General features: G+C 39.4%; 1 protein-coding gene across 12 annotated transcripts in view; it reads right to left on the bottom strand.

The window, feature by feature from the left end:
- Positions 1 to 15,356, bottom strand: part of LOC146501913 (DNA (cytosine-5)-methyltransferase 3A-like) — a 101,763-nt gene that overhangs the window by 18,246 nt on the left and 68,161 nt on the right. For all 12 annotated transcript variants that reach the window (XM_085132428.1, XM_085132431.1, XM_085132430.1 and 9 more), the window contains 8 exons: positions 13,432 to 13,635; positions 7,701 to 7,859; positions 5,702 to 5,809; positions 5,073 to 5,220; positions 2,550 to 2,693; positions 2,285 to 2,329; positions 1,560 to 1,639; positions 345 to 457 (listed from right to left, as the gene is read on the bottom strand). In XM_085132428.1, the coding sequence (XP_084988554.1) occupies positions 345 to 457; positions 1,560 to 1,639; positions 2,285 to 2,329; positions 2,550 to 2,693; positions 5,073 to 5,220; positions 5,702 to 5,809; positions 7,701 to 7,859; positions 13,432 to 13,635 (1,001 nt within the window). The remainder of the gene's footprint in view (positions 1 to 344; positions 458 to 1,559; positions 1,640 to 2,284; positions 2,330 to 2,549; positions 2,694 to 5,072; positions 5,221 to 5,701; positions 5,810 to 7,700; positions 7,860 to 13,431; positions 13,636 to 15,356) is intronic.

The raw sequence follows: 15,356 nt of genomic DNA, 5'->3' as shown, positions 1-15,356 counted from the left end.
GCTTAAGGTGAACCTACAAACTACTGAAGGTGTTGAGGTGTACCTGGCTTTTTACAGGACTGCAGAGAGTTTTTTGAAAAAACCGCTTTGGACTGAAGCTCATTATATTCATGTCTGATCTCTGCTCTGTTTGCAGTGAAAGGATTAGAGCCGAGATGCCAAAATCAACTGTGTACTCTCTTTTGAAATAAACAAATCCACATGAGCTTTGTGCCAATAAAGAAAGTGATTGATCACGTTTTGACATTTAGGTGTAAACTGTTTCTGTACATGTGAAATTGAAAACCTTAGCAGGACCTGAATGTGCTGAAAGAAGCTGCTGTTTGCAAACCCCTGATACTGACCTACAGCAGTTGTTGTTGCCACACATGAGCACTTCCCTGCCTCCACAGCAGATGGTGCAGTAGGACTGGTAGCCATCATCGTCATACTGGTAGGCGCACTCCAGGAACGAGTTCTGCCGAGGAGCAAAACACAATTTTTTTTTTGTTTCTCCTTCTGTCCATAGAGTTTATTTTTACATGTCTGTGAACTACAACAGATTACCAATATGTAACCGATGCTCCAATAATATTGTCACTGCTTCCAAAACAGCTAGCTGCTTGGATTTTTCCCCTGGGGAAATGCAGCTTCCACACATACTGGGTGAGATATTTGTTGCTGGAAGAAATTTATCATGGAAAAAACATTTTCTGGTTCCAGCTTCCCAAATGTGAGAATTTGAGACTCTTTGTATTATTTAGTATTGTTCTTAATATCTTTGTGGTCTGGATTGTTTTTTCATTCACTTTTGCATGTTGACAGGCAAAAATACTCAGTTAATAATAATAATAAGAGTGATTAGTTGCAGCCTTGGAGAGCTGTACACACAGAAACCTTCCAGTTGAACATGCAGAATCTGAGCATAACAGCTGAGATTTGGGGTATTCTGGGGCTGTCTGGGGTCTGTTTATACTCACATCGTGTGAGTTCTTTTGACCAATCACATGCTACCTAATTACCTGAACTCAGTAGTAGGTTCAGTTTAAAATCACCTGGAAGTGCCAAATATTCACAGTTTGTTTGTTTTTTAAGTGTTATATAGAGTTAAAGCATTATGTTTTATATATGAGACCTTTAAAGCTGTAGCTTAACACCACTGAATAAAGCTCTGCAGTAAAAGCTACAGCAGTGTAATTGTACGTAGCATTATTGGGAAAACTTGTGATGCTGAAAAATGTATGAATATAGTCAAACAAATTTCACAAACTAACTCCTTCATCCACCTATGGGACAGTCAGATTTGACCACACTGAGAAACCTTTCATGTTTAACCTTTCATGACCAACCTGTGTGGGTTTCCTCCTGTGTTTCGGCCTCCTCTCACAGTCCAAAGACATGCTTGTTAGGTTAATTGGTGATTCTAAATTGGCTGTACATGTGGGTGCGAACGGTTGTCTGTCTATCTGAGTGCACGGCGCCTGTACAGTTTGTATAGACTACAGCCCCTCTGTGACCTTAGGCTGGATAAGCAATTAATAAAATAATATATAATAAATAATAAAAAGAGGGATTCTCACCTTGCAGCCCTGGCACATTGCTCCTACAAACAGAGGATGCTCCAGGGAGACATTGAGGCTTCCACAGGAGATGCAGATATCTGAACAAAAACAGAGAGAAAATACAGACAAACTAAATCTACAGCATTTGTTAGTTTGTTTAAGTGTCTGTTTATATGTACAGTAAACACATCAGCTATTTGTCTAAAATGTAGGGACAGTTAAAAGGCCTGAATCAGATAACGAGACAGACTGCTGGAATAAGGTCTCAGCACATCTGCTATGCTAAGACAATCTGGGGCCGTATAGGGTTTGTGTGATTAAAATTAATAAATAAAATGAACTCTAAATTTTACAGGAAAGAGCAGTAAAAGTAGGAGTGATATGCAGTCGTTGGCTGGTCCAACTGAAGGCAGGTTATATAGATCTAGTAAAACTGATTTATTTTACTGCTTATGCTTAACAAGTGAAAGCTTAATAATAGTCCTTTATTCGTCTTTATTAGATGAATTTGAGAGACAACTACGAACAAAATGCCGGTTCAAGAAGATAAAGCATGTTTAAAGGATTGTGTCAATCTTTGTTAATCCTTTATTAATATTTTGTGTCATGTTATTACTCAACTTTGAATCTTCTGGATCCAAGGTTAACCAAAGCTAACACAAAAGAAATACTAGAAAGAAAATAAAATATCCCTTCTTTGGTTTAAATATGAATGACGGTTAAACAACTGGAGATGCTTTTACCTTCTATATTCCTGGTCTTCTTTTTGATCTCAAATATAAGTCTCTCTGGAAAACAAAACACAAGTTAGTTCAAATACATATAAACGATAACAACAATACAAGTTTAATAGAAGGTATGATATTATCAGCCTAGTGTGGGTTTAAAAGAAACCGGCATATTAAACAACAATCAGTGTTTTCGTTTTACATGCTAAATGGACAAAATAAAAAGAAAGGTTTTTTTTATTTACTTCAATTTCAATTTTTTTCTTTTTTGTATTTTTACCTCTGGTCCCTTCGTCGATCACCTCTCTGATCTTTGCTTTTTCTTGCGTGGTTTTGCGTGGTTTCTTTGCAGGTGGAGGTGTGTACGCAGCCTCAGGCTCCCCCCACATCTCTGGGTACACTTCCTTATATGGATTTTGTTCCTCTGTAGGGATAGTGGCATGAAGTTAACACATGGACACATTAAATGAACTAAAGCTAGGCAATGTTTGTACTGAGAGAGATCCAGACAGCTTTATGGAGCGTACTTTTGATAACTGATAAATGTTTTTGCTTTCAGCCCCACTTTTCCTGTCAGTAATGACAATTTCTATGGTTTAGACATTAAAAAAAAAAAAATCAAAAGACAATTCTGATCTATCAGTTGTTGCAGTAAATATTCTTTTTAGGATAAGGGTCTTTTCTACATACAAATAATTTGTAACTTTTCCCAAAGGAAAATCACAAAGGTTGTAAAACAAAAACAGAAGTTTAACAGTTTCACCTGATTCTTTAAGTAAGACTTCATTTACTAAAGCAAAAACACATTTGGTTACCCAAATGCCCCCCCTCCCCCGCCCCCACAAAGAAAAATAAACAGCAGAAAAAGATATAAACATCTGTGGAATCAGATAAGACAGACACCCTGCCAAACCAATATGCCTTATGTGGATAGGAAACCCCATAAGAGCCGGAAAAAACCCTCCTTAACAGAATAATTAATACATTAATAATGAGCTCATTTGTCTTGTTTTTCTGCCAGTGGTGCAGCGACTGAAATGTAACAAGTGGAAGAGACCTGGAGAGATCCATATAACATATAAAAGATGACTTTCCCTTTTTTAGATCTTGAAAGGGAACACAGTTTACAAGGGAACATCATGTAAACTGATGATAATGATATCTTTATCATACACATAAACTAAAGAGACAGAATCAGCCAGGCAGGTAAATTAAAGCTGCAAAGATTCCAATTTAAGACACTTTTATTACAGTGAACCTCAAGTTATCAACAGCTGCATATTAGCAGAGTAGCATGTAAATAAACCATATTTTTGGTTAGATAGTTTCTCTATCAGACAGATGGGAAAAAAATGGTTGCCTGTAGCATCCTACGAAAGAAAAAAAAACACTGTGCGGCATTATGCTGAGCAATCTCAAGGTTAATCACTGCACTAGGTCTTTACTGCTATTGAACTCCAGTGTGTTGTATTACTGATCAATGCAGCGGTGCGTATCACACAACTGTGGTGCACGATGAACGCTAATTTAAATGTTTATATAGAATTAAAGTGGACTTTCTTTAGAACTTTTAACCATATTTTGATTCAGTTATCCAGTGTGTGACCCTCTGGAAAACTGCTGATTTTTACTTTACACTGTGGCTGAACACAAACTCAGCTTTGGACTATAGTCAGAGGCATACATGGGTCCAGACACTTTTTTCACTAATTGTTTTCTTATCCAAGGCTAAATCCGTGTGTGGAAGCCCCAGCAGTGTACAGTTGCTTATCACAGCCAACATCTTCTATAGCTGTCTTTGATATCCTTGTAGCTAAATGCTTTACATGTGCAGTGCTGTGAATGTCATGGTCAAGACTGCAAAATAAAAAATGTTATACCAAAGATATGAAACATGAGTAAAAATGGCCCTGAAATCTGTCATTTCTCCACTTTTTTCAATAAAAATGCTATTTAATTATTTAATATAATTGCTATTTCCTTTATTTTGATGCCAGCTTTACAGCCTTACAAAATGGGCACAGAGCTAAAATAATACTATTAATATTACAATACTATTATTATTATTTTGCTCACAATAACTCTACATCGCAAGGTTTTGTGCTTTTCTCCACCCTCACGATTAAACTGTAATGTTCACTGAATGGCAGCAGACCCCGAATGTGAACGTTTTCAGAGTACACTCATTTACATTTATTAAAGAAAGAAGATCAAATTAAGCTCAAACTGAGTTAACTGAATTAAAACGAGTTTAATGTCTCTGGTATAGATACTGGGATCTACAAACATGACCTGGTTCAACTGGCCACCCATACTGTAACACTGCCTCTACCATGTTTGACAGGTGATATGTTATACTTCAGCTCATGAGCCGTTTCTGTCCTTCTCCATACTTTTCTCTTCCCAGTCATTCTGGTGCAATTTAACCTTGGTTTCATTTGTCGAGATACTTGTATTTTAATATTTCTACAAAGTCTAATCTATTCTTCTTGTTCCTGGGTGTAACCAGTGGTCTGTGTTTTGTTGTAAATCCCATGTATCTCCATTCATCAAGGTGTCTCTTTACTGTAGACTGACAATGATACGCCTACCTCTTTCAGAGTGTTCTTATTCAGTTAGATGTTTAGTTGTCTTCTGGGGATTTTCAGGCAAGAGTAATTTCTAAATTGCATTTACATGTGCTGTGTACTGTGCATTTACAGTACACATCACATAATGTGGCTCCTACAGTTGTAAACAGGTAATTTGCTGTGCCCAGTTAACAATGATGGAGGTGGTGTTTGTGTGAGAGAAGATGACATACCCTCTGGAGGGTCCAATGATTGTGGACCAGCGGGCAGGAAACCGGTCATGGCCCACTCTATCATCTCTCTGGTCTGAAGATCCACCCCCTCCGCATCATCACTGCCATCACAGGAAGGAACTGGCCTCCCCGCCCGGACGCTGGCCACCTAAACATAACATACACAAGCAGTCTAACTTATGTATATACCAAAGTTTCCGTATCATTAATTGGAAATAGAAGTGATGGCAGTGATGGAAGACAGTTTTTCATGTGGCTCCTATGGCGAGTTAAAACACTAATGTGGTTGTAGCATACGAAACGCAGTGGGTGCCACTGAAGCTTCTCTCTCTCTCACTTTTTCACCAAAAACAAACCCCACACAAAATTATAGATTGCACTGCTGTTACCCACATGTTACCACTTTTAAATTGTGGGCAGATCAAGATGAGAACACCACCTCCACAAATGCAAAATAGCCAACCAGGCTGAGCGCACCAGAGAGGAATGACTCTTAGACCAGCACATTCATATTTTTGGCTTTTTTGGTGTTTGATTTCATCCTGAGAGATTTATGGTTTCCAAGCCTATTAACATCAACATCAACCATCTACACACTCAGAGCAGAGGTTAAATAGTGGGTTTGTTACCCGCAGAGCCTCGAAGATGGCTTTCCGGTACATGGACTGTTTGTTGTAGGTTGGCTGGTGGAAGGCAGATGAGAAAGCGCTCAGGGGCATCAACTTCTCCACACAGACCTACACAGTGAAGGAGGAGAGCCACGAATCATCATCAGAAAAGAAGATACCTTGAAATATTTAAAGGATGGTCTCTATTCTTTTAGAGAAGATTTTAGACTTTTAGACTTAAAAACTTGGTCTTAGCTTACTAAATTCTCAATGTTCAAAAGTCACAAAAAATAAATTATTACACTTTCCCAAATGTCAAATTTCACCAAATAATTGTGAAAAAAGTCATAAAAATTTCAGCCAAGGAACTGTAGCTTCAACGCAGTCTACCACAGAAGATAGCTGAGTATCATATTTCAAAAGTTTTAATTGACTGACAATATCTCCATATGTTATCATCTGTAATTTTATTTGTTTACATTTGCTGCACATCTCTTTCTCCCCCCTTCAGAGGCCGATAAGGTGAACCAGGACTTGAGGCTCATTGCAGTAACTTCAGGTTTAACTCTGGATTCTTCAGGAATTACTTTATTTCTGCTGTTTGCCTGGGCTTGTCTGGGCTTCTCTGCTTGGGCGGCTGCTTGGGCCCAGACCTCCCTCTCCCCAGCCACCTCCTCCAGCTTGTCTGGGGGAACACCAAGGCATTCCTAGGCCAGCCAAGAGATATAATCTCTCCAGTGTGTTCTGGGTCTGCCCCAGCCAGGAGGCGCCCAGGAGGCATCCTTGTCAGATGCCCAAACCACCTTAACTGGCTCTTTTCGATGTGAAGGAGCAGCGGCTCTACTCCGAGCCCTTCCCGAATGGCCAAACTTCACACCCTATCTCTAAGGTAAAGGCCAGCCCATTTCTACCGCTTGTATCCGCGATCTTGTTCTTTGGGTCACTACCCACAGCTTGTGGCCATAGGTGAGGGTAGGGACGTAGATCAACCGGTAAATTGAGAGCTTCGCTTTTACACTCAGCTCTCTCTTCACCATGGCGGACTGATGCAGCGGCCGCATCACTACGGCCGCAATACCCATCCGTCTGTCGACCTCCCACTCCCAACTTCTCCCGTCACTCGCGAGCAAGACCCCGAGATACTTAAACTCCTCCACTTGGGGCAGGAACTCGTCCCTGATCCGGAGTGGGTACTCCGCCCTTTTCCGGCTAAGGATCATGGCCTCAGATTTCAAGATGCTGATTCTCATTCCCACTGCTTCACACTCAGCTGCGTTCCAAGGCGAGCTGGAGGCCTTCACCCGATGAAGCCAACAGAACCACATCATCTGTGAAAAGCAGAGATGAGATCCTGAGACCTCCAAAGTGAAAGCCTTCCGCCACTTGGCTGCGCCTAGAAATCCTGTCCATAAAATTATGAACAGAACCTGTGACAAAGGGCAGCCCTGGCGGAGCCCATCACCAGGAACGAGTCCGACTTATTGCCGGCTATGCGGACCAAGCTCTTGCAACGGTCGTATAAGGACTGAATGGCCCGTAGCAATGGGCCAGACACCCCATACTCCCGGAGCACCTCCCACAGGACACCCCAAGGGACATGGTCGAATGCCTTCTCCAAGGCCAGAAAACACATGTAGTCTACATGTTGGACAAACTCCCATGCACCTTCAAGTATCCTTGAGAGGATGAAGAGCTGATCCAGTTAATATATAGATATTTTCCTTAAAACTGTTGCTCTTACATAATATTTTTAGTTAGGCACACTAACTGGTTTCAATTATTATTATTTTTATTTGTAATTTAATTGCTCTCCGCTGGTTAGGACTACTCGTGTTGCAGCTGAAAGACTAACACTGTCCCACACAACAAAACCATGGCCTGCTTATATTTAACCAACATTTTAATTTAATTGTAATTATAGTACATTTTCTCTTGAGTGCATTTTATTTTTAGCCACCACTACATCAGCATCAGCACTACAACATCAGATCTGTCTAGCCGTAGCACTAATGATACTCACCACAGAGAATTTGCCATCACCAAACCACATTACCCAGCGAGTGCCGTCTGCAGCTCGACTCCGGCCACTCATCCACCAGGAAACAATCCGGCCGGGCCACCAGGAGAAACCTCGCAGCTTTCCAAACACCAGAGTCCCGATGCCAAAGCCCCGACCATCCTGTTGGCACACACAGAGAAAACAACTGATTTCTAACTGATTAAATAGCTGCTAAACTGAATATTAGAGTCTGAAAAATAGATATAATGGAGGAAAATTGCACTTAATCCTGTTTCCTTTCTATGAGGCATCTATAAGGGGCTCTTTTGGAGAGCATTTTGCTTTAGGGACTAAAAATGTAAACTTTCCTCCAGTTTTAAAAGAATGATGAGTTTCTTAGCAACAGAGTCATCAAATCAAAGGCTTTTTAAAACCCTTTTAATATCAAACAGAATTTTTTTTTTGGTGGGGGGGGGGGGTGCGGAAAGAATTACAACATACAAACAATTTTATCAGTGTTTCACAGAACATGAGCTGCAGCCATATATAGATTACTAAACAGGGCTTCCTGACTCCTTGGGCCCCTGGGTAAGAGCTTCTGTATGATGTTGTGTTAATATTAATGGAAAGATATACTTTATTGATCCCACGAGGGAAATTGTTTTCTGTTTTTTTTTTTCAAAGTCTTAGAGTTCAGTTAACTAACTACAAAAAAAGGGCAAAAATATCCTACAGAGATGGAAAACAACCTCAAAAAACAAACAAACACCCACCCACAAAAACATCTAATCACAAGTCCTCTGGAAAATGGCGGGGGTCTTTTACTTGTCCACACTCAGAGATGGAGTCTCTCGCAAGTATGCAAGTGACCAACTCATCTTGGCCTCACCAAATGTGAAAACAAAGAGAATACCTGCACTCTGTGAAAAGTGTGCTTCTTAATATTGATCACAGGGCCAGATGAAGGTGTGTCATCACTGTAATCCTTTAGTGCTTCAAACATTACCTGCAGCTGTCACTGAGCTTCCATTTGTTCTGAGCTAACGGTAGTTGTCATGTTCTAAACTTTCTTTATATACTACTGAAAAACTATGTCTTTTACATCTGCCAGGACACAATACAAAACTCTCGGAAAGTTTCTAAACTTTTTTAAAGTGAATAAAGTCCTTGAATAAGGAACAGTTTTCCTGTTTGCCAACATGAATCAATTTTTTTGGTTTTCCCAACTTTTGACTGTTGTTGTTGACTTTATTCAGATTTATTCATTTAGATAAGAGTTCTGGTCATGAGGTTAACAATAACATTTTTGGTTTGGAACTCCTGGTGTAAGCCTCCCATTTGTCAATAGGTGGGGTTCATGTTTCTTCCTGGTTTTGAACTGGGTACCTTTCATGTGTACCAGCTGTGTACCAACTCCACATTTTGGACATACATTAAACTTTCAAGTATATTTAAGTTGCTGTGATTTTATCTAAGGATTCAAGAGTCTAGGGGTTAGTGCATTAATCTAACAACTGAGCGGTCCCTGGTTTGCGACTGGGAGGGATCATAACCCTAACCTCATTCAGCAGTGTTACAACCTAGTGCGCAATTAATGCTGGTCGCAAGCCTGAGAAATGGTAGGTTTCATCTGGTGTAAAAATCTCAGTCAAATGAAATATGTGGATCAATCTCCGGCAGGAAATAAAAGAGCAGCTGAATGTTGTGTAGGCAAAGTTTTATGTCGCTGGCACTAAAATTTATTTCATTTCTCAACAAGAATTTCTGTGTTTTTTAAAATATAGAAATACATTCCACTGAAGCAATTTTACAGTAATATTGTAATTAGGTGAACAAGAACCTTCAAGCTGTTGAACTCTTATCTCTGAGTAAAGTCAGTCAAAAACAATCACAAGCTGAGAAAACTCGAAGCACTGAATCATGCTTCTTCTGTAGTCTTTTTTTCAGTGTAGCAATGACTGATAAAATAGCCACAAAAATGACTACAACACGGCCTCTGTGTATAAAGTGTGGCCCGATTTTGCATTCATTGGATCCATATAAGACCAACAAGGCTGGCTGATGGATTATAACCAATTAAAAAATGACTAGCTAGTTCTTGCTAAAACTGTCAATAGAAGTAAATAGAATTATTCAAGATGTTTTAAAAAATCAGTATTCATTGTTTTAACATAAATGGGATCATTTTAATTAAAAGGAGCCTATAATTAAAACATAAAATGTGTAAAATGTAAGAAACTTTCCATGTGCACTTTTTACAGCATCTTAGTCTTACAGACTGTTATCATTTTGGTCCTTGTTTTATATGGCAAATTCACACTTCATCTGTTTCTCTGTTTCTTTTTTCAGTGATTTTGAGGCATCACTTCTGTTATTTACCTTTGTTTCACTTGCACTCCTCACCCAGCCCCTTGTGATGTTCCCTACTTTGCTGATTTGTTCCTCCTTTGCCTTTGTTTTCCTTAGCTTTAGTTAGTTTACCTTTTATGCTGAAATTCGGCCCTTTTTCACTACATGTACAACAGTATATAAATAACAAGAGACAGTTATCAAGTACATTGAAACTAAACAGGTCAAGGACATTAACATCAACTCAAAGAAAACAATGCTCAACCCACACTTGTCTCTGTCAGTAAAAACAGATTTGAATTGATTAAAAGGAATTAGCTTATCTAATTTTTCAAGCTTCTGCAGATTGTTCCACTTCTGTAGAGCACAGTACATAAAAGCCAGTTTCCAGATTGCAGTATTAGCAGAATATTATCTTCAAGGACCAAATAGTTCTAGGACCTAGCCTAGTGTAAAATTGATCTACAGTTAAACAAAGAAATGTAAGATTCCCAGGAAGCTTGCCAAGAACTATTTAAATAAAACGCTTTTCTCTTCTCACTGTCACCAAATTAAAATATTATACTGCATCAATAGAGTTTAAAAATAGAAGCAGAAGAATGTGTCTAAATTAGTAACAGCTAAAATACTCACTGGACAGTTTTCTTGACTGGGATTCTTTCTATAAAATAAGACTTAGTTCATGACATTGTTTTTTGAACCATAGTCTTACATCAAGCCAGAAATGTGTGTGCACATATGTATTTAGTTGTCACTCTTTAAATTGGTGTGCAAATAGAAACATTCAGTTGGTCATCACTATATATATATATATATATATATATATATATATATATATATATATATACACACACACACAGTGGGGCAAAAAAGTATTTAGTCAGCCACCGATTGTGCAAGTTCCCCCACTTAAAATGATGACAGAGGTCAGTAATTTGCACCAGAGGTACACTTCAACTGTGAGAGACAGAATGTGAAAAAAAAAAAAAAAATCCATGAATTCACATGGTAGGATTTGTAAAGAATTTATTCGTAAATCAGGGTGAAAAATAAGTATTTGGTCAATAACAAAAATACAACTCAATACTTTGTAACATAACCTTTGTTGGCAATAACAGAGGTCAAACGTTTACTATAGGTCTTTACCAGGTTTGCACACACAGTAGCTGGTATTTTGGCCCATTCCTCCATGCAGATCTTCTCAAGAGCAGTGATGTTTTGGGGCTGTCGCCGAGCAACACGGACTTTCAACTCCTGCCACAGATTTTCTATGGGGTTGAGGTCTGGAGACTGGCTAGGCCACTCCAGGACTTTCAAATGCTTCTTACGGAGCCACTCCTTTGTTGCCCGGGCGGTGTGTTTTGGATCATTGTCATGTTGGAAGACCCAGCCTCGTTTCATCTTCAAAGTTCTCACTGATGGAAGGAGGTTTTGGCTCAAACTCTCACGATACTTGGCCCCATTCATTCTGTCCTTAACATGGATCAGTCGTCCTGTCCCCTTGGCAGAAAAACAGCCCCATAGCATGATGTTTCCACCCCCATGCTTCACAGTAGGTATGGTGTTCTTGGGATGCAACTCAGTATTCTTCTTCCTCCAAACACAACGAGTTGAGTTTATACCAAAAAGTTCTACTTTGGTTTCATCTGACCACATAACATTCTCCCAATCCTCTGCTGTATCATCCATGTGCTCTCTGGCAAACTTCAGACGGGCCTGGACATGCACTGGCTTCAGCAGCGGAACACGTCTGGCACTGCGGGATTTGATTCCCTGCCGTTGTAGTGTGTTACTGATGGTGATCTTTGTTACTTTGGTCCCAGCTCTCTGCAGGTCATTCACCAGGTCCCCCCGTGTGGTTCTGGGATCTTTGCTCACCGTTCTCATGATCATTTTGACCCCACGGGATGAGATCTTGCGTGGAGCCCCAGATCGAGGGAGATTATCAGTGGTCTTATATGTCTTCCATTTTCTGATGATTGCTCCCACAGTTGATTTTTTCACACCAAGCTGCTTGCCTATTGTAGATTCACTCTTCCCAGTCTGGTGCAGGTCTACAATTCTTTTCCTGGTGTCCTTCGAAAGCTCTTTGGTCTTGGCCATGGCGGAGTTTGGAGTCTGACTGGTTGAGGCTGTGGACAGGTGTCTTTTATACGGATGATGAGGTCAAACAGGTGCCATTCATACAGGTAACGAGTGGGGGACAGAAAAGCTTCTTACAGAAGACGTTACAGGTCTGTGAGAGCCAGGGATTTTCCTTGTTTGAGGTGACCAAATACTTATTTTCCACCCTGATTTACGAATAAATTCTTTACAAATCCTACCATGTGAATTCATGGATTTTTTTTTTCACATTCTGTCTCTCACAGTTGAAGTGTACCTCTGGTGCAAATTACTGACCTCTGTCATCATTTTAAGTGGGGGAACTTGCACGATCGGTGGCTGACTAAATACTTTTTTGCCCCACTGTATATATATATATATATATATATATATATATATATATATATATATATATATATATATATATGTATATATATATATATATATACATATATATATATACATTTAAACTAACATGCATGTTATGGCGTGCCTGTCATCAGAGGGCGCTGTTGTGTGTAAAATAGCATTGACCGTGTACAGGTGAATTGCACTGTTTCTGACCTTTACTCCTAAGCTAATTGTTGAATGTGAATAAAAGTGGTCCTAAAATAAAACCCTGTGGCACACCTTTGTTAACACCACCAGATATCATCCATAAGCCACACTTTGTTTTCAACAACTGAGAAAACCAGCTTGACTTTTCATCCACTCGAAAGAACCTGATGATTGACCAACATTTAATATAAAATATATGTGCTTTGATATAATTAACACTGTTTAAATTGTGGCTTTCAGAGAATGGATACTCTGAAGCAGAGCCATTCAAAATAAACACTATAATTTCACATCACCAGTAAACTGATGACAGAAAATGACAGAGAGGGAGGAGGAGAAGCAACAAATGTTCCCAGCCAGACCGGAGATGAGTCACAGCGACACTCCCGGAGCTTTCAACTATACTATACTATACTAACTCACTACAAAGTGAACTAATCAGTGAACAGATGCAGACAGCTGTTGATACATGCATGTGTCACTGCCACAGAATTATACCCCTAATTATCTCTGCCTCTAAAACAAAGGAAAAACATTTGGACCACATTTGTGACTACTGACACTTTAGTGTTACTACGCTCTGTAATTGAAAAAAATCTCACTACAACATTTAAAATACACTGCAGTGATTCTGGTGAAGTTTGAAGTAAGAAATAAAAGTTGGTTCAGCGAGCGTGAATCTGAGCCTCGAGCCCGTAGGATATATGGGGTTGGACCGAAAATGACAGACAGAATCTCTCACCTGGTATTCAATCTCACTGGGCGTGGCCTGTTCTCCCCTGGCGACCGGCTCGGGTGTTACGGCGACCGTCGGAGAGGCAGGGTCTGTGTGTTGTTGTGAAGGGGGAGGGGCAGGGCTGGCGGGCTCCTCCTCTTTCTGAAAGTCAGCTTCTGAGAGGTCATCCATCATGTTTATCTCTGCCTCTCGGTAGGCCCGTCGCTCTGCCTGCGAGAGAGGAAGGATACTTTTATTCCATTAATGTTGTTTGATGCACAGGTGTTGATTTTACAGGATGACACAGGGGAAAAGTCCTTCCCACAAGAATTAAACACAAATGCCTTTAACGCTTTAATAAAAACACAAAAGAAGCATGTTCCCAAAATATCAATTATGAGATAATAAAACACCGATTTTTTTGTGGCACAGCCTCTCCTCTGGTAGATGCAAGTACATGCTGGCAGGTTGATAAACATGATTGAAACAAGAGAAGGTGGTCAGATAATATGTTTTTTTCTCCAACTGTCGCAAAAACAAGCAATTTATTTTAGTTTTGAAATGCTAATTTTCTAGATACTCTTCAGAAAAGTTGCCTAGTCACTTATATACATGGTTCCTAAACATCACGAAAAGATGAATATATGAGGGTTTTCTTTATAACTGTGTGGAAAGTTTTAAACATGAACAAAGCAGCCTGATATCAGTCAGAGGGAACTGAACTGACTTGTCCCACTCTGACTCACACGGAGGAGAACAGTAGATTAAATCATATCTATACTTGTCTTGAAAATCTGAGGTTAATTAACATTTGGAAGCGATACAGACTGACTGAAGGATTTAGTGCCTTATATTGCAGTACACGGCAAACTGTGGAGCCTGCTTTTGACTTTTCTACTAAAAACAAATGCAGAAACCTTTTTATAAAAATGGTGCGCCAAAAGTCATTAAAGTCTCTGATGCTCAAAATTTCCTGGCTAGGAGATCCGGTCTGGTGTTAAAAGTGTCACCTCATATTCAAACTAAATCTATGCCCAAAATCTTTTCATTTTCTATCTCCCCGAGGCTCTTTTTCAAAGGATGGTTTGGCAAAGCTATGAGGTAATGCCAGCATTATCTTACAAGAGGGAAAATGTATAAAATGTTGTATTTGAAGTAATTGGAAGTTTTAATCAAGTTAAAAACATCAGAAATTAACAAGTGGACACATTGACAACAAATTGTTTTTCAGCTCAAGTTAATATTTATTAGGCCCTGGAAAAATAACTGTAAAAATGTTCCAATTTTTGACCTTATCTGAGTGTAAGAACAAATTAAAATTCCTATTACTAATTTCTGCTCCATGTCAAAATTTCCAACACCAGACTCACCATTTATGTCCGACTTTTTATCAGATTTTCCTTTGGGCAAACCTCCCACATGTACGCATATCCTCCTCCACGAGTACTGATATCATTAGATAATAGATTACTCATTCAAATGTTTCATCAAGTAAGACTTCATGTTTACAGTAGGTTGTGTGGGTTTGCCATTTTGCTCTTGCTATTTTACTGAGAGTAGAAATATGAGAAGAATGAGAATAAAATGCAAACAAAAGGTCCCTGGCTCAATGGTTTCTTTGACAAGTGAACAAGCAAAAAATCTACCACTGAATACTGAAGGCAGCATTTAAACAAATGTTTTACTATTTCAACTTTCTACCACAAATCAAGAAGTCAGCAGATCTCAAAGCCAAATCCGCCAAGGGCTCAGCAAATGTCCCTTCACATACTGGTGTGGTAAATTTAACTTTTTAAGTTGCTTTAACCTGCCTACAATTTTCGCACAGCTGCAAGCCACATTGGAACCCACCTGGGTCTCACAAGAGGGCCATAAATTAGGCAGGTGGAAGCATCAGTCTTCTTTTTTACTCTATTTGTCCTGAGTGAAAAATTAATATGAATGATGTGAAT

This window comes from Neolamprologus multifasciatus, chromosome 15 (genome assembly GCF_963576455.1).
Source record: "Neolamprologus multifasciatus chromosome 15, fNeoMul1.2, whole genome shotgun sequence".
NCBI classification, from domain to species: domain Eukaryota; kingdom Metazoa; phylum Chordata; class Actinopteri; order Cichliformes; family Cichlidae; genus Neolamprologus; species Neolamprologus multifasciatus.
The sequence above is the reverse complement of the archived record's forward strand: the minus strand, read 5'-3'. Positions and strand labels throughout refer to the sequence as shown.